Source organism: Canis aureus, chromosome 14 (genome assembly GCF_053574225.1).
Source record: "Canis aureus isolate CA01 chromosome 14, VMU_Caureus_v.1.0, whole genome shotgun sequence".
In the NCBI taxonomy this organism is placed as follows: Eukaryota; Metazoa; Chordata; class Mammalia; order Carnivora; family Canidae; genus Canis; species Canis aureus.
This window is the reverse complement of record NC_135624.1, coordinates 3,651,402-3,675,890: the sequence shown is the minus strand read 5'-3', so window position 1 is coordinate 3,675,890 and position 24,489 is coordinate 3,651,402. Positions and strand designations below refer to the sequence as shown.

General features: G+C 46.7%; 1 protein-coding gene across 1 annotated transcript; it reads right to left on the bottom strand.

Annotated features, from left to right (window-relative positions):
• Nucleotides 1-6,283: 6,283 nt before the first annotated feature.
• KCNS2 (potassium voltage-gated channel modifier subfamily S member 2) lies at nucleotides 6,284-22,779 on the bottom strand. The gene is made up of 2 exons (XM_077846708.1): nucleotides 22,665-22,779; nucleotides 6,284-22,059 (listed from the first exon to the last, which is right to left on the bottom strand). Exon 2 carries the CDS (start codon nucleotides 22,015-22,017, stop codon nucleotides 20,584-20,586), a length of 1,434 nt encoding a protein of 477 aa, XP_077702834.1. The 5' UTR covers nucleotides 22,018-22,059; nucleotides 22,665-22,779; the 3' UTR covers nucleotides 6,284-20,583.
• Nucleotides 22,780-24,489: the final 1,710 nt, after the last annotated feature.

Sequence of the window (24,489 nt, the reverse complement as noted above, 5' to 3'; positions counted from 1 at the left end):
AATGTTAAAAATATGAGCTAATTTAGCCAATATAATTTGGAGAAGAAAATGTTTTTATTTAAATGGATTTCAAAATAACGTCTACTATGTGGGACACTTATTATTTGTCAGACACTGTGCTGAACATCTTACATACATTACATGCTTTTGTATTTCTTTCCTCTGCTTATTTACGGAATCACATCTCCAAGGTGTAAAAATCACTCTACTCACTGAAGGATATCTAGCTTCTCTAGCAAAAATTATATAATACATTAATAAGATGTTTTTAACTTAGTCACAGGAAATCTTTTCAAATTACTGACACATTAGCATTCAAATAGGAGTGCTATCTTTGTTTCCTATCCTGTATGTTAAAGATTAATTATTAAAACAAATCCTGAAAATACTAATGATATAACACTCTAAATAGAACATCATTTTTTAAAAAAATAATTGGCCCAGCATGGAGCCTGCTTCTCCCTCCTCCTGTGTCTCTGCCTCTCTCTCTCTCTCTCTTTCTCTCTCTCTATCACAAATAATAAATAAATAAATAAATAAATAAATAAATAAATAAATAAATAAATCTTTAAAAAAAATAAAAATAATTGGAGTTACATTGCACTACTAAATTATTATCAGGCATAGGCATTAGGTGTTTCATCAAAATGCTATTGGAGTATGAGATACTTTTTTTGGTCCCAACAAAGCCCAAGAATTGGGGATCTAAAGAGAGAACTATTTTTCTTTGCTTTTTGAGCAATTTGATGAGCTGTGGTCTCAAGGATATATATCTTAGTCGGGTAGTCTGGTGCCACTGAATGGTGGCTTATCCTTCAGGGAGTCAGTCAGCTTCTCCCTGTTCCATGTCCACACAAAATACTTGAACCTCAACCAAACATTTCCCTGAGGTGTGGAAAGACCCCAAGAGAGAAAGCAAATGACTGGCTGGATTCTTCCACCAATCTTGGAAAACCAACTTCAAGCCCACGTTCTTCTCACACTGGATCTTATCAGTAGCCAGACTCCATGCCAAACATTTTTTTTTTCACTTGATTAAGCTCTTATAATTCTGATTTTAGGGGTCGTTCCTCTACCTGCAGAACTTTGCCTACCAAGTTACGAATGAACTCCGCCTCCTGGCAGTCAAGACCTGCATCATGCCCCAACTCATCTTATGTTATTGCTTTATTTGAACCCATTCTTCCACCAAACCAGACTTCTTTCAAACTCTATTATAATTATGTGATTTATTATTGGATTATAATGTTTCTGGGAGCAGAGACTTGGTGTTTATTGTCTTGTTTCCCTACATGCCTTCCGGGATGTTAGATGAAATTAGTAGTAAATAAAGTTTCATTGAATACTATTAGCTCAAACAACAAAATTGTCATCATTAGCCATAAAGGCTAATCTTTCTCATTATATCCAGGTAATCATGGTAACAACAATAATACTAGTATCAATTACTTTTTGAGCATCTACTAAGCCACTTTTGATACATTATCTCAAACCTTCATAATAAGATGCGGTCTTTTTCTCAGAAAGAAAGGATAGGAGAGATTAAATGAGGTCACAAAGCTAGTCAATGCCAGCATCTGTCTCCAAAACCTTTGCTTTTTCCACTAGACCATATTGCCTAATATGGTCAGGAGGTCTGACTTTAGAACGTTGGATGGGGTTGCTAAGCCTGCTTGCTGATCTTTTCACTTAAAACTTAGAAGACCATTGTTAGCTGATGTTTCTCCATTTCATGGGACCTATATTTTCTGAAATGGCATCCTTTTTATCTGTAGGGTGAAAAAAAGCAGAGTGCATTAAGTTTCCAAGATGAGTTGTACAAAGATTTGTTTTCCCTCATTATTATATTTGGAGTTCTTGTGCCTTGAAAATCTATGTTTCTTATAAACTGAGACATATTCTAGTCTGGCTTGGATAATGCATGAGTCCTTTGGAGAAACATTAATCAGCATAGTGGAAGGTACATAGCCTCAGAAACTCAATTACCTGGGTTCAAACCCCAACTCTTCCTTTATACTTTTGTTGTCCTGAGCAGGAATAACCATGCAACTAATCCGTGTTTCAATGTCTTCATCTGTAATAACACAGCAGTTGTGAAGATCAAATGTTCTAGTACACGTAAAATATTTAACAAAGTTCTTGGCATATGGCACATAGACATTAGCTTTAAAAATACTTTTAATCCTTTCTGGTTTAGTGCGTTCCTTTTACAAGAATGAAGAAAATTTATTGTGACTTCTGAAGTGCATTAGAGTCTCCTAGAGCCTGGACGTGTGTTCCTTTATGGGCCTGGCCTACTCTCAGGTAGTGATTTGCACTGAAGAGAATAATATTCAATTGTTAAAAATACTTCATTTCTACCTAAAACAAAGTAAGTCATAAGCTAAACATTTCCCTTGCCCCTTTAAGACTTTTTCTATTTTAGAGATATTGTTAAGGGCAACATCTATGGCCACATTAATGAAGACCCATCTGGAAATTTTAGATTTATGCCCTTAATGTTTTGTTTCACAAAAGTTTTAGCATTCTTGGTCCTTCCAAATAGGAGTCATGCAACTGATGGTTTCCCAACATGCTTTGGTCCCAGGAAGCTCAAAATCAAATTGACAGTTAATAGCCTTATGGGATTCTATGATCTGCATACTTCCATTTCCACTATCCTATATTTATAAAAACTGAAAAGATTTTTAAGAAGAAAAAGAAGAGCTGCCTGGGTGGCTCAGCGGTTGAGTATCTATCTGCCTTTGGCTCAGGGAGTGATCCTGGTCCAGGGATCAAGTCCCCCCTCGGGCTCCCTACAGGGAGCCAGCTTCTCCCTCTGCCTATGTCTCTGCCTCTCTCTGTGTGTCTCTCATGAATAAATGGATGGGATCTTTAAAAAAAATCTATGGAGGTTTTCATCCTTCCACCATATGTAGAAGGATCTGGTTCCCATAATTTTTATATCTTCTCATAGTAGTCTTATGGGTGTCTAATATGGTACTGGGTTGTTTTTGAGGTCCTGCACCTAGAACTCTGCTGGAATCCTCCACATATGGGTATTACCACCTGGGGAAAGCAAAGGATCCCTAGGGTTTGAGATTCCTGGAGACTGAATCCCTGTCCTTCCTCTTTGGGAAGGAGACAAGCTAGACAACACCATAATGCCCTTGGCCCCTGCACGTCCTGCCCTCAGCAACCTGTACAAGTCACATTTACACAAAAACTGCTTTAGGATGACCAGGCAAGCACCATTCCTTCCAGCCCTGGGTCAGCCCACAGATCAGAATTTCTAAAGAAACTTACCTACCTCTCAGTACTTTTCCATTTTTATTCTTCTATTCATAAGCTACTTCATATTCAAAAAGAAAAGAGAAGAATATGAACAAAAAAAAAAAGAGAGAGAGCAAAGGGAAATAGATTTCACCTGTTAAAAATGACAGCTGTAACCAAAAATTACAAAGTGTCATATCCCACATTTCCTCAATAGGGAAACAAGTCTATTATTCTATTTTATGAGAAAGCACTCAAAGCTAACACATTCTTAAGTTTTTCTAGAAGAAAATTCAGTGCCTGTCCACGTTTAAACCAAGCAACTAGTTGTCTTTAACATTCGTATAGAATTTTCCAAGGGGAAAATTAGTTGAGTGGAAGCTAAATAACACCTGATACTAAAGCTCTCAGTTTTTCAATATTCTCTTCCTAATGTTCCAGTGTGTACAGAGTGTGTGGGAGGGCGTGGTCCTGCAGCTGTGCACTTCTTCAGCTTCTCTATTTACTCCACGACAGCTTTCCTTCCTATTTAAAAAGAAAATATTCTGAGCAAAAATATTCAAATGAGAAGACATAATAGCAGTTGGAACTAAAGTCTCTGATGTTAAAAACAAGATACACTGAGAAATCTGACAATGTAGAACCATTCCATTATTAATGAATCCACGTGCAAATTCATGAATTCATTTTCTGTTGACTTTCATGAAATATATAGAAGGTTTCTGTTGTTTTTTTTTAAAGCATACCAGCAGATGACTATAAATCAGTTTAAATGCTTAGAATGCAGACCTTGGAAATGATACCTGATATTAATAGACTAATGAATCTGGCCCTTAACACGTTTCAGCGAGGATTTTCAATTTATAGAGTAAATTAATTGCTTTAATGCGAAGTAGTGATTTGGGGTGTGATTCAGAATCTTGAGTGTGGCAGGCAGTCACAGAAGCCCAAACACGATGTTTTTAAAGTCCTTAATGCAAAAATTTCACACAAGTTGAATGGATTGCTAGTTTTTTTAGTTCAATGACTCTTGTCTTGCCCAGTCCCCTGACATGTATTCAAAGCAATGACAGCAAACATATATAATGTATACAAATATGTACAATATGGGCAGCCCCAGTGGCTCAGCGGTTTAGCACTGCCTTCAGCCCAGGGCCTGATCCTGGAGATCCGGGATCGAGTCCCACGTCAGGCTCCCTGCATGGAGCCTGCTTCTCCCTCTGCCTGTGTCTCTGCCGCTCTGTGTGTGTGTGTGTGTGTGTGTCATGAATAAATAAAATCTTTAACAAACAAACAAATATATACAATATTTGTCTATAGTAACCATTTCAAACTTGCCTGAAAGGAAGAAATAGCTTCTTCTGGTAGAAAAGGCCTATCCCTGCTCTGTCTAATGTGAAGAAAACTCAGTGCTTCAGTATGTGAGACCGTTACAAAAAGACACAAAACTTCTCTCTTTTACAGACCGGTACTCCTCAAAGGTAGGTATCTTTGAAGCTCTGCCACTAGCGTGCTACATGACCTTGGGTGAGTTATTTGACCTTGCCTAAGTCCCACCCTCTTTATCAAGAAACAACTTCAGGGTGGTGAAAAGTGGGTGAGAAACACGTAAAGCACACAGCCCAGCAGCTAGTGAGCTCTAGCTACTTGCGTTTTCTTTACTCACAAACACCCTTTGAGCACCATACCAACACAAGCTAAATGTGGAAACACAAAAATGAAGGCAACATGTTCCTAGGCAAGAGCTGGTGTGTATTGCCTGGTGCAGGGCACAGGTACATGAGTGTAGTGAGTACAATAAGAAGGGTGCCAACAAAGCCCTGTGGCAGCAGGAATTGAGGAAACCTTCACTTCAGGGATATTTGAACTGGGCCTAAAAGTTTGGGAAGGCAAGAGAGGGAGAGGGGAGCAATAGGGAGGTCAGAACATGTGGGAAGGCAGAGAGATGAGAAAGAACATATGGTATGCCTTTCAGTGGCTTAGAAATTTCATTACATGAAAGCATGTGATGGGAATGCATCAAGGATCCTCTGTCTTGCTTGCTTTCTCTATCCTGCAATTTAGGAGGTCCAGAATCACGTGGTCTGTTTGGTTTTTATTTTTTGTTTTACTAAGTCATTGAATATTTTCTAGATAAGTTAATTCCAAGTAATATCTGGCCTGTTTCCTGGTGCCTCTATCTACCAGTCACACTCAGCTACACCCATTTCTATTATTTGGTATTATCCAGAAGAAGTTTTATCTATGGTGGCTTGCTGAGGTTGACTGTTGGGCCAAAGGGACCAGAGAAAGGTGGGTAGAGGGGTTAGCAGCTGCATCTAAAGGAACAGGCTTGTACTCAGTTCCTCAAATCAGTTCGCCAGCTGTTTGCCTCAACTGAAGCTTCTATCTTCTTTTTGTCATTGGTTCTCTTCTCAAGACCTTCAGTAGTTTCCACCTTCAATTAAAGCAATTTACAAAGGAGGGGTCATAAAGTATAACAAAGTAGCATAAATAAAAAATTTAAAAAGACAAAATGAAGAAAAAACAAAAGTAGACCAGCAATCTGGAGCCATGAATCGTATTAAGAGAAAACATGTTTACATTGCATTTGGTTCAATGCTTCCTAGAAGCAAAAGTGAAGAAGGAAACCAGACAGCTTACACCATCTATGCTATTCAATGTGGTAACCACTAGTGCTTGAAATGAAGCTAGTCCACATTGAGATGAGTCCTGACTATAAAATACACATTGTATTTCAAAGACTTAGTATAAAACAAAATGTGGAATACCTCATTCATGATTTTTAATGTTTATTACATATTGAAATGATAATATTTTGGATATACTGGGTTAATATATCCTATTATAATTAATTTTACCTGTTCCTCTTTACTTTTTAAAAATACAACTACTAGAAAATTTAACATTACATCAGCTATGGGCTCACATTTGTGGTTCTCATTGTAAATCTATTGGACAGTGTTGGACTATAAAGTGTGGTATATCCATGCCAGGGCAGATGGTTCAACAATAAAAAGGAAAGAAATAATGGGTATAAGGTTTCTTTTAGGGGTTACAGCAATGTTCTAAAATTGATTATGGTAATGATTGCATAGCTCTATGAATATATTACAAACCACTAAACTGTAAACTTTAAAAAATGAATACATTATATTTAACTATGTTATAATAATTAAATAAAAAATTTTAAACTTTGGGTGTGGAAAAAGATAAAAGCATACTCAGTTGCTCAGAAGAAACCTAACCATTCTTAGTACCTAGTACCTAGGTAAGAAGTATCTCTCTAACAGCACCCATTGGAAAGCATCAATATTCATTACCAATACTCTCAGAGTAAACACAGGGATGACTTTTGCAGGTCTGTCTTGTATGGTGTTTCTAGTATTTGTCAGTGGCATCACACCCTGTTCAGTAAATACCCATATGCTAAAGGCTCCTGAATTCCTGCCTTCAGCCCAAGGCTGCCTCTTCAAACTCCAGACCCAGGCGTTCCTGATGTCACACACGTACGTTCAAGTTCAGCATTACCAAATACTATTCCTCTGTATTTTCTATCCAATTGGCACTACCATCTATCGTCCAAACACCAATGCTAGAAACCTGGGATTCCTTGAATTTTCATTGTCTTTCAACCCACACCATCCCTCTGCCAATTGAGACTTCCAAATAGTTCTTGAATCTGTGTCTTCATTTCCATCCTCTCCCCACTGCCCCACAGCATTCATCATCTCCTGCCTGGATGATTGCAGCATCCCTTTAACAGGTCTTTGACCCAGGTTTAGCCCCTCAGATCACTCCCCCCATCCCATTTGCTGGCACCATCAATCCAGAATGCAATGGATTCCCATCACTTGCAGAATAAAGTTCATTAGAGGCGCCTGGGTGACTCAGTGGTTGAGCATCTGCCTTCGGCTCAGGCTGTGATCTTGGGGTCCTGGAATGGAGTCCCCCTTCGTGCTCCCCGCAGGGAGACTGCTTCTCCCTCTGCCTATGTCTCTGCCTCTCTCTTTGTGTCTCTCATGAATAAATAAGTAAATAAATAAATAATCTTTAAAAAAAAGTTCATCGGGGATGTGTCCTCTGAACGCCCAGACATAGATCCCCATCATTGCACTTTCCATATAGTATCATTATCATATCTACTTATCCCTCCATCTCACCACCTAAGCTGCCTAAGAGCCAGCACTGGGCCCATGTTTTCATAATCTCTGTAGCACCAGCATAGGCCCTGACGTAGCAATGTTTAATAAATGCTTGTGGAATAATGAATGAACCACAAGTAAAAGAAATAGAATTAAATTTTGTATCTAGGCAAATGGCTAAGAAATCTTAGAAATCCAACTTTTAGATATTAAATACCTTTATTTCTCTCCATGAGGACATGGATCCTTTTTTTTTTTTTAAGATTTATTTATTTATTTATTCATGAGAGACACAGACTGAGAAAGAGAGAGGCAGAGACACAGGCAGAAGGAGAAGCAGGCTCCATACAGGGAGCCTGATGAGGGACTGGATCCTGAACCCTGGGATCACAACCTGAGCCGAAGGCAGGCACCCAACCACTGAGCCAGCCACCCAGGTGTCCCGAGGACACGGATCCTGTCTACTTTGCTCACCACTGCATCTCCAATGACATTCAGTATTTGCTGGATGGCTGCATAGGAAGGTAAATGGATAAATGAACAAAGATACAGACAGAGAAATGAGCTGTAAACAAATGGCTTTCCTGAGAAAGGCCTGACATTCACAACACTGTATCTGTGTCATCTCCCAAACCAAGATTACTCAGTACCCAAGACTTTGGAGCCTAAGGAAGCATTTACTTTGCCCCTGAGCAAAATAATTATTCTATTGAATGTGAAAATTCATGTGACAAATACTACTGTATTCCCTGTATCCAACTATATTATAAGGCCTCAGTGAATTTTCCCCAGTTTCTAAAAGGGGAGACATGAACTGCTTTATTGTTATTACACAGTAAAAATGGTCACATGTCTGGAGTTCCAGACCCTTTGATTCATACAAAACAGACTGCTGTATCACATATATGCCACATAAATATGAGAAAAGGAACAATCTTTTTTTATTCAGCTCTGAGACAGTGTAATTTTTGTTACTCTAATTCTGTTGTCAATGGTACAAAAAACTGTACGAAGAATAAAGGATATTTATGTTTCTCAGAACACTCTCAGGCTTACCACATCATGAGGAACCAACCATAATACTAAAAAGTGCTTTATAAAATGAAACATTCAACTGAATGTTGAATGGTAAGATGATGTGGTAAGAAAATAAAAATGTACCTGCTTGCAGTAAAGTCAGAGCAATACTATGTATTTTGCTACCAGTTCTATTTCATATTTTATATATTTTCTATATGTGTGATTAATATATACAATCCAAGGACTGATGACAGACCTGCGATCAGCTAATAAGAATCCTCAGTCAGTTCAATGACACATTCAGGCATTCAGCTGGAAATCTTGCTTTGTCTTTATTCTCACGACTTCCCCCAAACCAGCACATTAGTGGTTTGATCTAGTGTTACTGGTAATGTCATTGGTGCTGACAGTTCCTTCAGCAAACATTCAGGCAACTAAATGAGTTGTAGACACATACCAGAGATTTCAGATGATTGGAACGTGACCCATGCCTCAACTAGAAATATACCTGTAATCACAGAGCTGAGTGGAGGGCTAACAGAACAGGTTGTATGTTTTGGGGGCCTGGGAGAACTGGGAAGGAAGAGATTTCTGTGCTAATCCAGGGAAAGAGGATGAGGGCTTGAATGCTGATGGGACTGGTGATGAGGAGGAGAGGGCAAATCCAAGAACTATTTGGGAGGTTGAACCAGTGGAACAAGTTAGCTAAATGGATTTGGAGAGTTAAAGAACAGTGAGGAGTCAGAGATGGCCCTGAGAACCCCAACTTGGGCTACCCCAAAACAGTGATACAGTTCAGTAGGAGTGGATTTGAGGGATAGGATCATGAGTTCAGTTTTAGACATGTTGAATTTTATATGCCTATGAGATATCCCCTGCAGGCATCCTGAAGGTAGTTGGAAATATAAATCTGGAGTGCTTCCCATAAAATTCTATTTTTTTTGAAAGTAGGCTCCATGCTCAGCTCAACTCTGGGATTGAGACCTGAGCTGAGATCAAGAGTCAAACACTTAAAACAACTGAGCTACCACACATGGGTACTTTTTCAAAATGCAAAATTTTTAAATACATTTAAAAATGATCTACCCGCCAGTGTTGTAGTGAAGACTTAAATGAGTCAATGACTATAAAATGCATTTCCTGGCATAAAGAAGCTCTTGTTACACAAGTGTACACAGACTACAGACACTGTACCTGGTCAGGACTCCTGGAAAAGGAAGCAATAAATGATATTTCTGACTCTGTGCCTGGCACTTTCTTTCCATGACCAATATATTCTATAAGGTAGAGGTTTTGCACAGCCTTGGGCTGCTTAGTTAACCACTCCCTGCTTTAGTATTCTCATCTACAAAGTGAGAATAATTATAGAACCTGTTTTATAGGATGTTGGGACAATTAAATGCAGGAATACATATCAAGCTCTCCAAATAGCCCTTCGTAGTGTTATCTATTAACATCCTCATCCTCATCCTTATATTTTAGCTGAGAAGACAGATGTTCAAAAGATGAGGTTACGTAACCAAGTCCCCATAGCTAGGAAAAGTCTGACCTCAAGTATTAACACAGATCTGCGCAAGTGTTTTTCCACTGTACTGTGTGGGAACTCCCTTCTCCACTCTACCTGCATGTATAAACAAACAAAACAAACACAGAACTCACTAGGGGCCAGGGCCTGGGGAGAGGAGAGGAATGGAGAGTTATTGTTTAAGGGGTGGGAGTCTTAGTGTCGCAAGATGAAAAAGTTCTGGAGATACGGATGGTGGTGATGGTTGCAGAACAATGTGAATGTACTCAACACCACTGAACTACACACTTAAAATGGTAACTTTTTGATATGTATATTTGGGGCACAATTTAAATAAATAAAGCTAAATATGGAATAAATTTGCCTTAAGCCTGCCAGTCTAGCTGGGGGCTCTCAGAGCCTCTGGCCATGGCCTTCCCCACAGCTGATCTGAATTCCTCCCAGTTCCCCACCAAGACTCACTCCTACATAGACCTCGGGCAGCTTCCCACCTGTCTGCTCAGCCCTCTTGGGTCTGTCCCCATCCAACAGAGTAGGCTGTATGCTCACCACAGCTGTACCTCCGAGGTCCTGCCCCCAGGAACCTGGCACCTGCTCTTCTCTCTGACACCCCTCCTCACAGTAAGGCCCAGATCAGGTGTCCCCTGTCTTCTGAAGGCCACAAAGGTGCTGTGTCATGCCCAACACTTCAGCCAGTGTATGTGACACGTTCACAGTAGCACATGCCTCACCAGCTCCGTCAGTGTCCGAGTTGGTGAACTGCAGAGCCCACTCAGTACACACCCTGCATTTTGCTTAGCTAGCCACAAAGAAGAAATATCTAAGTAAAGGGCTCAGTTTCAGAGTTCTGGTTTTTGTTGGAGGATCAGTCGTGAAACATTCATGTTAAGACTGCCCCTCCAACCAGTACAAAATGATACCTGCCATCCCAACAGCTGGCACATCCAGTGCCCTCCACTCCAAAGCCTGACAATGTGGATGATCTCTACTGGACCTGCCCCAGAGGAATGGGGTGTTTATGCATTGATCCCTGCACACAGGCTTAGGCACTAGTCATTACCCAGTGGGAATGTCTTGGCAGCCCCTCTTCAGTCCCGGAGCTCATTCAGAAATGTGCATCCACTCTTACTGGTAGCACTGCCTGAGCCACATGTCACAGGTCTGCAGCCTGGGGGGCTTTGCTAAGGATGTCCACTCAATGAAAGCCCGTTATGAGGCCTCCCGACCCCACTTCAGTTAGGTGGCAAGTCAGATCTACTGCCCAGCAACCTGCAATTTCTCTAGCATCACTCCCAATGAGAGGACTTGAACTCCACACTTTAGGCTGGCCCCTCAGCCCTTGGTTTACTTCTTGTTTATCAGCATTTGCTCTGTGCTGGGTACTATACTGAGCACTGGAGATAAACTTTCCGGGGATCTTCCAGTTACTGGGGATGACAGGCATCACCCAATGAACAAAAATGATAAATTGCAATAAGAGCTGAGAAGAAAAAATACTGGCTGCTGTAAAACATAAAGCAGAGGCACTAGCTGCAGAAAAATGTAATTTAAATTGGGCGGAATGCAGGCAAAGCCTATGAAAATAATGTCTCTGGGAGTCCTGGAGAGCAGCTGCACCCACCTCCTTTTCACCCTCCACACTCACAAACACACAGGGGCGCAAGCACACCCATAGACAGACACACAGACACACAGATTCACACAGAGACCCACAGACACACATGGATACATGCACATGTGCAGGCGCACATCCCTCTGTGACATTTCAAAGCTGCTCTTGAAAGGCCATCCAAGGTGACTTTTCACCCGATGGTGCCCATATGAAAATATTAGGGGCGGAGGGCACGTGTGGAAGATGTTGCCATCGCCCTCAGCACAGCACTTGGCAAACGGCTTTGCACCCAGTTAGATGATGGCCGTTGGTTGATTTAACTCAGCCTCTCAGTTCCTCTCTTGGCATCATTTGCTGAGGCCAGCACTCCAGTCTCTCTGAATATGTGACATCTGCACATTCCAGTTTCCAGGCATCAGCTCATCCCTGAAATACCAGCTCAAATGAGTCCTTTAGCATCAAGACTCCGAGCATCTGCTAGTTCTGAAGCTTTGACACACATTTACATACATATTCCCATGGTGGGCGAAGGGGAGTTCAGGTAAATGCGAAGGCCAGTAAGATATTTTGATTTGACTGCAATTTTTAGTTTGTTTTTTTTTTAACATGAGAGGGCTTTTAAAAAAAATGAGACTACTGAATAATCAGTGATCTCATGTTTTAAAATTGGCAGATTACATAGTAATATATTTAAACGCCTCCCATCATTGGTTTCCCAGTTCCATGGCAGAGGGAAGGGCAGAGTGGAAGCCAGTGACTTCACCTGCCATGAGAAGGAACCCACAATTACCTCCAGGCCCCCTCAGCTCTACCAGCACCTCATCTGAAAGCAATACTCAAATCTTAAATCTGAGAGAGGCATAAAGAAAGCTGTCTGGCTTCTCTCTTAGCAAGCGGGGGAAGCCTAGGGACATCCTAAGTTCTGTGTGTTGCAGTTTCTCTCTGCTCCTCCCGCATATTCCACAAAGAGAAATGCAGGCTACAACCCTGTGACGGTGGCCCTCGTAAGAATGGACCCTGAACACAGTGGGTTACAATTCAGTGGCTCCTGCTACAGCCAGCCCTGGCAGACCCACAAAGTTTGCCAGAAAAACCAATACAAAGCTGACAGATCGAAAGTGAGTCATGCCAGCTTGCCTCTTAGGAAATGATTAGATTGGTGTCTGACTGATAACACCTCAGTGCTTTTCATAGTAGGTCTGAAAATAGCTCAGAATTCTTTAAATGTTTGGAGATGTAAGAGACGAAAAGAGTTTTGAGTGGAAAAACCTCCTGGAGAACCCCAATTCCGTTTCTAGCATATTACCCCAGTCTGCCTACCTCATGCCATAATCCCTGGGTGTCCAGGGACGACTCAGTGCTGGACAGACTCACACGCCTCTTTGGGAGACCGTGAGTCTAGGACTCAGGTTTGGTCATGCTGGACAGGTAGTGAGTTCGGTCACCCAACATTCAAGCCCTTTGTACCACCAACTCTCATGTTCGATCTTGCAAATCTCTATGTCCCCATCACCTGCCCCTCATTGCTTCATTGAAAGGCAACTCCTTCCTAGAGGAGTACTTTTCTTTGTCCATGCAGATTTTTCACTTCCTCAGCTGTGACTCTTCATGTCAGTGGTGCTTATGTCTTCAATAGTCACCAGTAAGTCTAAGATACAGGAAGGGAAAGATGAGCCTGGGTTGCAGGGAAGGATGGCTTGGTGGTGAGAGCCTGGAGATGAGTCTGTTGGAAATGAGCAACGCATGAGCTAAGGAGCAATGAAGTGGGGTGGAAGTCTTTAGAGTGAATATGAAGAGACCAATGTGCAAAATGCAGTGAAGAAAGGAGTGATAAGACCTGGTGCCCACTAGGCCCGGGCATGAGGGGGAGGGGGAGGACTGTCAGGGGACTCCCCGAGTCACTGTTTCTCCGGAGGGGTCTGAACACCACTTGCCTCAAAATCACACAGGAGCATTTTAAGATTACAAATTCCTGGGGACCCACCCTCAAGAGTCTGATTTTGTAGATGGAGTGATGCCCAGAAATCTACTTTGTTGAAAGCTCCCCAGATGATTTCAATGCACAAATAAAGTACCTCTAAAGTCTATACTTCTTAAGAGCTATAAGCAATACCCTTAACATTTCCTTCCCTTACGTCTAATATGGTGCTCAGCAATTAGTCAGGTGTCAAGAAATGATTGCTATGGTGAGAAAATGTCTAAGTAAGTGAAGAAGATCCAAGGATGACTAAAATTCCAACCTGGCTGGCTGAGAGCACTGTGTCTCCATTGCCAGAAGTGAGGGAGAAGGTGGGAGGAAGAGAAGCTTGCGTGACCCTAAGAAGTCCAGTTTCAGACATGGTGATACCCAAATGCATAGGCGATGTGCTGGGAGCTCAGAAGTGATGTGGGGTCAGGCAAGGACAAATGCAAGGCGTGTGCACACTGGTCAAGCCTGCTGCCTGGCTGAAGTGCACTGCGGGCTGCTAAGGACAGAACCTCAGGGGAAATGAATGGTCAAGAGGGTCAGAAGGAGGACAAAGCCCCTGGTGGGAATGTGAGAAGGAGAAGCAGAGCCCTTGAGAGAAGCAGCAATGTGCACTGTCCAAAAAGCAACAGAGGAGAGAGTGCAAAGAAGGTGAAGGTTGGCCCATGGGGTAGAACGCGGGTGGAGGAGCCTGAGAACTGAGGAAAGGCCAGTGATTTTGACTATCAGCAGAGCACTGGTGAGCTTTCAAAAAGCAGTTTGGAGAGAGTGGGAGGAACAGGCACCGATGGCAGAGATAAAACAAGGAAATGGATGAAGGACAGCTGAGGCTGGTGGCAGAGATCAGCCCCCCGGAGGGTCTCAGGGGTAAGAGGGAACCAGGCCTGCAGCTCCAGGCGGCAGGCAGAGGAGAGCCAGGGTGGCCAGGGGGCCTCACTTGCCCCAGCGCCCCTTCTGGTGCAGGGACCGTCCCTTCTTCTGTTCTTCTCCTGGACCTTCCCGGGCTGTCCCACCCAGGGCCTCCAACTCCACGTCTCAGCTGGGGAGTCCAGGGCCAGACTCCCCTGGGCACCCCCACACATACCTCCATCCCTTCCGGTCATCCCCGGGCACTCAGGCCGCAGGGCTCAACCTCAGGGACAGATCCAAGGGCTCCCGTCTCTCCTGGGGGCACCACCATCGACCCCGCCACCCCTCACGCCGGACGCCCAGCTGGCCCGTGTGCAGTCACTGACCCAGGCCGAGGCCCAGAGCCCACCTCGGGGGCACCCACGCAGCCCCCCGCCTGCACATCTGCCCTCAGCCGGGTCTCCCGGGCCTCCCCGCGGACAGTCGCGCTCTCCGGGCACTGATTCGCCCCATGGCCCACCCGGTGACCAAGGAATGCAGCTCCACTGCTCGCGGCTGTGCCCCCCGCCCCCCGCTGGCCCGCGGGGCCTCCTGGGCTGGGCTGGGGGTCCCTGCGTCTGGAGGCCGCTCAGACGCCCGCAGGAAACATTTACTGCGCCGCTCCCCGTGGCCTCACGCCCCTTTTCATCCGAAACGCTTTCGGGAGCTTCCACGTCTCCATTCCACCAGACCGTGCACCTCTTAGGTGGAGGTGCCAGGTGCACCCGGGTGGAGGTGGGGGTGCAGCCAGCCCCCCTCACCTCCCAGGAAGCCACTGGTAGGCTGAGAGCAGGCCACACTGACAGGAAGTCCAATGAATTCAGGAGAAGGCCTACAGTAACCCATTCAAACTTAGCCTCTCCTCTCCTCTCCTCCCGAATTCTCTGCTCTTTCTCCTGTTTTCCCTGCCTTATCTTCCTTCACTCTCTCTGTACCCTCGTGTGTTTTCCCTCTTTCTTCCTGGCTTCTTTCTATCTCTTCTTCCTTCTGTAGGAGCTTGCACTACCTCTTAGGCATGACTGTCCCCTTTCTTCTGTTGAGGATCTTTCTCCTGAGCCACATCTCTGAGGCCTCATTTGTCTCCATGTTCTTCTAAAAAGCATCAGCTTGTCACCTGCAGACACAATCACTTGCTTTGGAGAATTCAGCCAGGAAGATGATCAGATTGACAAATGAGGTCACCGAGGGAAGGAAACTGCAGATTTTCAAGACCTATTGTATCAATTGGATGTAACACCCAGACAAGGTCCACAGGTAGAAGTGCTAGTTAAAAGGAGATAAATAAGAGGAGATAATAAGCCACGTGAGCGTGTATTTAAGTTCTTCCCTCAAGAGGAGGTGTTTGTTTTTCCTTTTAAGATGCAAGGCATCCTGGCCCCAGAATATCCCCAAACATTCATTTCTACGCCTGTCGGAGGGGAAACATGCACTCTGCTCCCTGTGGTGGGATGTAAGGACCCCGGTGGCCTCAAGAGCCTTCCCAGGGCTGCATGTGAGTCCCTCAGCACCTTTCCTGAACCCCCAGGAGACCGGAGACAGGTTCACACGGCCTGCTGCACACCGTTCTGCAGGTCTTGCAGAAGAGAACACCCGCACACACTACCCACACAATGGCAAAGAGCCCTGAGGCCAAATGGGATCAATGTGATTTTCCTCTGTGTCCAATGATTTTTTTTTTTGATAGCAGGAATTTGGATTAGATATATAAATAGTTTAAAGCCCAAAGGAGACACTTGTTCTTTATGTTAAACTCTATTCACCTGGCATGGACACCAGTCCAAAGATTTCCCTGGTATTGTTGTTCCTGAAACTCTCAGCTCTCGTGGCTGGGGACTAAAGAGAGAAATGAAAGCACATAGGTTTGTGAGCAGTCCCTCTTCTCTGCTTAAGGACATCAGGACCTGCTCACTGCTGTAATATGGAGTGGAGAGGCCTGCAGAAATTCTGGGTTTTACATTGAGATGGAGAACTGGCCAGGGCTTTAGGGATGATCTAATCCAACCATCTCACTTTGTAGCAGTGGGATATGAGCCTCAGAAAGGCCAGATGATGTATGTGAGATCATAGAATTGAAGGCAAAACCGGGAGTAGAACTCAGTGACCTTCCTATAGTATAGTGTGGCCTTTGCAATAGCTCATGGTCTAATACCTTAACTTGGCCCCACCAAGTTAAGTAGGTGCTGAGGGCTGGTTCTTTGCATCCCCAATATTCACACCACAGGGCACTTAGCTTATCCAGGACCCACGTCACCATCGGGGAGGTGCTACAGCAGCAGGGACAATGCAGCTGATAGGGGTGGGAGTGGTGCTGGCAGGCCCCTCAGTGCTACCAAGCAAGGCAGTATGGAAGGGGAAAATCCTAAGGCTGTCTGTTTTCACCAGGGTTCCAAGAATAAATGACCATCCCTTCCACAAAGCAGGCCAGAGGTTCTAGGTCCTGGTGAATAGAGTGTCACCTCCATGTGCCCACAAAAAAATAATAGCTCTTCTTTCCCAACAAATGCTCAAAAAGCCCAGCCTCTCCCAGGAACTCTGGTCTTCAGTGCTGAACACCCTTGTTGTGTTTACCACTCCATATGTAATTGAAGTGCCTTAAGGAAGCATAAATAATCTTTTTCTATCCAGTCTTCAGGGCTGGGGTCCTGAGTGTGTCAGCGTTCCTCCTCATTCCTGAGTCGAGGCACGGAGACTAATGTTCAGCCACCAGACATAATGGTTCAGCAGGGCCCATCTCAATGCTTGCACAGTAGTGTGTTAATGAGTGTTAAAACTGACATCGCAAATACAGCGTTTTCAATTTTGAAAATTACAACTCTGTAACAAGTCATGCTGTTAAAACATACAAGAAATACCAGTTAAGCCTTCAAGTAGATAACACAGAGCCAGTACAGATTGCTGCTCTCCCAAAGTGCAGAACAAATCATTTCTTTGAAATGAGGCAAGAATTAGTAGGTAGTTCAATTATTTGAGTACTAAGAGAAGTAGAAATAACAAATCCAAATGTTAAATACCAGTTAGTACCTTAGGAACTACAAATCAGCTCGGCATTACAACACACCTCTCCTCAGGAACAAACCCAGGAAATGAGGGTGTTTGGCAGCAAATACAAATCTATAACCATTATCCATGCAATAGAGACACAGTGTCACTTCCAACTGGCACTTTTGAAATGCTCATCATATATGTTGTCAGAAGACCCTGGTCCATACATTTGTCCCAATGGCATTGAAAATAACAACATTCAAATGCTGAAAGTTGAAGTTGCTCTTAAGCCACAGCTGGAAATAAGTGATCTGAAGCTTCTATTGTGTCCCCCTAAAGGAGGCTTATGGGTCAATCTGACAGCCTGGTGGCCAATGATGTCACCTCATAATTGTATTCTTAACTCCAGAGACAAAGCATAAAATTCACCTGATCCTCCCTGTTTAGTTTCAGAGACCAGAAGAAACAGCTACTTAAGATGTTAGAGCCCAACTGAGAGCACTTGTGAACTCCATACCTTGGTGGTACTTTGAAGGAAAGGAAGGTTATTTCTCCCTACGCCACATTCAGGCACCACCCTTTGTGGGAATTAACTCCAGGGTTCAAGTCAGCTGGGTTGTTCTCTCTCCCTCTAATGTGAAACCACAGCTTGGAGAAGTCGATGCTATTAAGACATTCTCACTCTCAGAAGTGACTAAAGGTCCAGGATGGACACAGCAATATTTTATACAAGTGCATAAATATGTACAAGAGATGTTAAAAAGACAGTCTCTAAAGCACTTTGGGATTCCCCCAGTGAAAGGCACCAAATAAATGCAAGTCATTACTAAAACGGAAAGTCCAGTTTTTTAGCTTTCGCATCTGTCAAGAGTAACCACTAGCGGTCTCTTTTTTGGTGGTAAGACCTGCCTGTTGAAAAAATACTCATGAGAGTGACTGAGTTATTCTGCCTCCTTCCTTGTTTCAGCTTTTCACAGGCTTTATGGTCAGTGACCATGGACACCATGCTCAGTGCCCTGAGAACTATGATCCTTGACAAACTGAACAGTGCTCACAAATTTGTACCATCACCTGCCCTCCATGCAGCTGGGGTAATTTTGTAAATTCTCTGCCATCTAGTGCTGGAAACATGAGCCAAATCTGGTGGTCCATGTACACCATGTGCAAACTCTAAAAAACAAACCTGCTCTTCTGACTGGGAAGCCAGTCGCCCCCAAGTCATCTCACCTTTTCTGATGCTTCTGGCAAAGAGATGTGGATGGTAGACCACCGGGCACGAGGAGGCGGCCACCTCTATGCCCCCTGTGAGGCTCCAGTCTCATGGGAGGATTTGAATTGGAGACTCAAGGGTGTGAGGGACTAGTGCATTCATCCAACCAACTGCCCACTTTGTAGAAGCTACAGCAACCATAAGTAACAAAGCCTTCTGACAGAATCCTGAGGTATGTATCTTCTTCAACCAGCTAAGATTAAAAATGGACGTCTTTAGAGAAGGCCCAAACCTTAGATAGAAAGCCTGCCTAACTCCTCACTTACACCCCTGGATTCAGTAGCCCTTCCAAAGACCAAACAGTAATGGAAGCCGCCTGAAGAACCACCTGATTACCTAGAGAATTATGTTACAAAGCTGCCCTAGGTTCCCTTCACCATGTTGTGTGCTAGTTTGACTGAAGAAGGGGCAAGAGGGCATTGTGGAGAAGGAAAGCGTTCTCAACTTTCAACACAAGTTTAAAAATTGAAAGGTCTTTTAAGTAGCAGTAAGCTTTTCAAGAAGTTTGCAGTTATCTATGACATTTTATGAAGTAATGATATTTTATTTTACACTCTTTCTTTGCTCCTGGCCTCTACCCACCTTCTCCCAAAAGGTCATTGAAATGAAAGTAAGCACTACTGTATTTCTGTCCTGGGTTAGCCACACAGACTTGATTCATTCATGCATGTCTATATTTTGAGTACACTCTTCCACACTGCCGGGTTTCCCTGTCATACCAGGAACTGCAGGGCAATTAGAGCATCACATATAACATACTGTATCCTAGAAGCAAAAGGATCTAGGTAAATTCTGCTCTGATATAAAGGGGCTCTCATTTTATGAGCTTCCAGAGGAGGCAACAAAGTTCCCAAGCTACGGCCCTCGCTAGCGATCTAATAGTGTTTGCCTCAGGGAGCTAATACGACAGTAAACCTCTTTTTAGTTGAGAAAGACAAGAAGACCTTATTTCTAAACATCTTAAAAAATAAATATTTCAAGAAACATGCGTATATCTAAGACACAGCAAACTTTCATCAAATGGCCTAGAGCAGGAACCTCAGCCAGAAATAAATGTCTCTATGGCCACTCTTGGAAAGATGAAGGCCTGACTTTGAATGGTCTTCAGATATCCCACGATTTGGCCTATTTAGCTGAAGCCCTGTCCCTAGTGCTTCTCTTCTTGGAAAACAAACAAAACAAACAAAACAAAACAAAACAAAAAGAAAACTTCAATCATCACTACATGTCTAACTGAGTCACATTCTCTAAAGGCGACATTTACAAGATGAACATCAGTGTACATCATCCTAAAGGTGACCCGTGTGCCCATGCAAGCCACAGAGCTACAGATTATTTGTAAAAACAACACACGGACTTGCATCGGTCATGTGTGCTTAACTTCACATTCTTTGTTTTGGTAACAAAACTAAATGAAAGCGGTGGCTAAAGGACTGAGATTTTGTTTTCACCTGACTGAGCAAAAATCCCATCACGTTCTTGCTGAACCCACAGATGTGTTTTCACTGGATGGACTTGTGGGAGCATTTTGTACAAAACTCACATGACAACCTCAGAGACAAGAGCACAAACAACTCACAGACAGTACTGGGCCACGAGCACTAGAGTAGAGCACACAATAAACAGAAAAATTAGCATTCTGGGTGGTACTCCTCTGGCAGAAAGGTGAACATTTTATGCCCACAAAGCAAAGACCAGTGAGTGTCATTTCATTGAAGGGTGCAAAGGCATGGTGTCTGACACAACACCCTCTAAAAATGATTCTAAATACTTGTAAAAGCAACCTGGGGTGCATATCCCATGCATCTCTCCCCTTTAGGGTTGGGCGTACTTCTTACACCATAACCACAAGGTGCCTGAACTGTGCCAGAGGCACAAGAGGCAACTCAGCAGTGTGGGTTTGAAGATGACAAGTCCTCTCAGCTAATGTGGGGAATCATTTAAACTTAGTTCACTTGGTGAGCTCCTGCTCATATTCGTCAGGCTTGCCATGAGGGATTTAACTTTATGGGCATAGTAGTCCCTTAAATTGATGGAAGGGACCTCCTTCATTCCATCTCCGAAGTCACAGCTCCGCATGGCACTCTCAAGTTGCTTTTGGCGCCGATAAAAGTGGGAGAACTTATTGAAGATCAAGGTGATGGGCAGCACCACCACCAGGATACCTGCCAGGATGCAGGCAGAGGCGGTCAGCTTCCCTGCCGTAGTTCCTGGGACCACATCCCCATATCCCACAGTGGTCATACTGACGGTGGCCCACCACCAGCAGGCGGGGATGGTGGTGAGGCCCTCATTCTCCTCCTTTTCAATGGTGTAGGCCACAACGGAGAAGATAGAAATCCCCACAGAGAGATAGAGCAAGAGCAGCCCTACTTCTTTGTAGCTGTATTTCAGGGTGGCCCCCAGGGAGCGGAGGCCAGTGGAGTGTCTAGCCAGCTTCAAGATGCGAAAAATCCTCATCAGCCTCAGGACCTGGGCCACCCTGCCCAAGTTGGCCAAGGTCGGTGTACTCTCCACCACCAGATTCACTACCAGAGTGATGTAAAAGGGGACGATGGACATGAGGTCAATGAGGTTTAGGGCGTTCTTGAAAAACTTGAGGAAGTCAGGGGCCACAGCAAACCTGGCCACCAGCTCAAACGTGAACCAGGCAATGCCGAAATGCTCCACAATTTCGAACCTGGGGTCCTCTCCGGGGTTGCCCTGGCTGTCAGGTATCTGGAAGTCCGGCAGGCTATTCAGGCACATGGTGATGATGGACCCCAGCACCACCAGGATAGACAAGACACTGAAGATCCTGCTCAAGACCGAGTAGCCGGGGTTGTCCAGCGCCAGCCACAGCTGCCTGCGGAAGTTGCCCAGCGGCTGCCCCTCGAACTTGGAGGCGTCGCTGTAGAAAGCCAGGATCTCATCGAAGGAGGACGTGGTGCTCTCCTGGTCGCTCTGCTCGTCCCACTTCTCCTGCTCCGGCTCCACTTTGCGGCCGTGGTAGCTGTAGCTGCAGCAGGAGTCGATGAAGAACTCGTTTATGCCCCAGTACTCGATCTCCTGGCTGAAGGAGAAGACGCACAGCTCCGCCATGACGTGCAGCTTGCCGGTGTGGTAGAAATGCAGCACGTAGGGGAACAGCTCGGGGTTGCGGTCGAAGTAGAACTCGCGCTGCGCGTCGTCGTAGTCGTCGCAGAGCTCCAGGATGGCCTCGCGCGAGCGGCAGAGCAGCAGGCGGCCCAGGCGCGTCTCCGGGAAGCGCAGCAGCGTGTGCGAGCGCAGCCGCCTCCGGAAGCCCCCTACGTTGACGCGGATCTCCCCGTCTTCGACGCTGGCCTCGTTCGCGTCCCGCGGGCTCCGGCGGGTCATGCTGGAGGCTCCCGGCGCCCGTGCCGCGCGGCGGCGCTACACCTGCGGGCGGGGGAGTCACGCCTCGTGAGCGCGGGGCGCTCGGCGACCGGGACCCTCCTCTCCGCCCGCGCGTCCCCGGCCGGCTCAGCCCTCCCCGGGCGGGCGTCCGAGGCCTGCGGGCTCCGGGACGGGGGAGGCCCGTGCGGTTTGGCCCCTTCCCCAGGAGAGGCTCGGGAGGAGGGGGTATAATTCCAGGAGCGTGGCCGCGCCTGCACCCTCGCCGCGGGGGTCCCGTGGGCCGCTTTACTCTGAGAGCCCGGGGGGCAGGCAGCCGACCTTGCGCGTGGGCGGGCCGAGGAGACGCCCCCGCCCGCCCGCCGCAGACCGGCGGGACTGTCCCTGGGATGCGCACGGCCGGGCTGGGCCGAGCGGGGTGGCGGCGCGCAGCCCCGGGCGGGGGGGGGGGGGGTTCGCTGCCTGGGTCCGCCAGCCCAGGCTGGGGGCGGGCAGCCTGGCATCCCCTGCGTCCGGCCCTCAAGACGGAAGCCCCTCACTCCCCGCCCCGGGCCTCCCCGCCCGCCTGGCGCGGTGCCCCGGGGCCGCGTGCGCCGCGCCTTACCCAGCGGGCTGCCAGGGCTCACCCCACGCGTTCTGGAGGCGCTTACCTGCGAGCACGGGGGCCCGCGGCCGAGGCCGGCGGGAAACTTCCCCGACCTGCTTGTCGGCATCGCCGCGGCCGCCGCGGCCGGCTGTGCGTGTGCGCGCGGGTGCGCCCGGGTGTGCGCCCGGGTGTGCGCCTGTGTGTGCGCCCGGCGGGCCGGCGGGCGGGGTCCGCCAAGCGTCTCCTGCCGCGTCCAGCCGGAGATGCCGCCGCCGCTCGCGGTCGCGGGAGGCTCACAGGTGGCTGCGCGGCCCCGCAGCTCGCAGGGCCCCCTCCTCCCGCTCTGCGTGCCCCTCGGCCCCCGAGGGAGGCAGCGGCCCGCGCCGCACGCGCCCGCGGGAGCCGGAGCGGGAGTGGGGCTGGGGCGCCGCGCGCCGGTGCTGAACGGACAGCTCCACGCGCCCCAGCGCCAGGCTCGGCCGCCCCGGGCCCGGGAGACGCCGCCGCCGCCGCCGCCTCGGCTTCTCGACGCTCGACCCGAGCGTCCCCGCGACCCCTTTGCGCTCCTGCGGCGACACGGGGCCGGCACCTTCCCTAGGTCTCGGTGACAGCCGTTCACTCCCAGGGCGCAGGCAGGGGACCGCCTACGGTGACCTTTCCCCTCTGGGTGCCGGTGAGAGCCCAGCCGGGGAAGGGGGGGCAGCTTGCGTGAGCCTGGGGGGGCAGGGCTCGAGGAAGCCCGGGTTTCCCCTTTTAGGGATCTGATGGAAAGTTTCCTGAAGCTGGGGGTGGGCGTTGGGGAAAGGCAGCGGGAGGGAAGAAAGGGGCAGGGAAGCCTGAGGTCAGCTCATTTTAGCTTGCCAGGGGCGGGATCCACCTCCTGGGGAGCAAAGGGTTCTTTCGGGGAATTCTGTGTGGACGCCCTGTGTATAGTGTACAGGCCGGTGTGGTGTGCAGGCTTTAAAGGATGGTGGGGGCTGTGTGTGTGTGTAAGTCTGAGGGCTGTAGGATTTTTCAATGTCTGCATGTGCAGTGCTGATAAAAATGGAAACTGTGAAGGGTGAGGAGGTGTGTACAGTATGTCAGAACAGGAGATATAGGGCATGTCAGTGTATGCATCACAATGGGTGACTGTGTGCTGTATAGTGTAGCATTCAGTGGGACTGACAGGGTCTGTGTAAAACACAATGAGAAGTGTGTGCCTGTAGACACCATGGGAACCATCCAGGTATGGGCCAGTGTAGATGAGCTCAGTATCTGTGTCCCCATTCCCCAGGAGACTTGTGGCCCAAATCTGAGCTCTTGGTCCCCAAAGATTGTTCCTTAAGTCACTGCCTGTTGGGCTTGAGCTTGAGTTGAGAAATGGACCTACAGCTCTGGGAACCCTCCCCCCTTGGTCGTTCAGCCCTTTTCGTAGACCCCATTTGCAAAGACTGGTGCATGATGTGAGCTTGGCAGGGAGCTAGTGGGCTACAAGTCTCAGTCAGAAGTACTGGGGAAAACCTTTGTGGTGTGGCTGTGGACCCACAGGGAAGCCAGCACAGAAACATCCTTTCTTTCTGGGGGCCTGGCACTGAGGACCCACCTATACAAGTGCTTTGTGAAGCGCCAATGCTTTGAGATTCCCTGGAGAGTGGGGGAAGACCTTTGATCTGGCCTTTTGTGGGAGTTCCTGAATCTAAGCCTGGCCTCACTTATAGGGGACTGTCCCTGTGCCAGCTACTTGCCTCTGGATATGTGTGTGTGTGGGGGGGGGGGGGTGCAGATGTGTTGCCTGCTGAGAGGGCTCCACAGCCATATCCCTGCAGGATCTGCAAGTGCAGGGAACTCCAGGGAGGCAGGCAGATATGGGAGGGGAGAATAGGGTGATGAGGGCCACATGAGCTTCC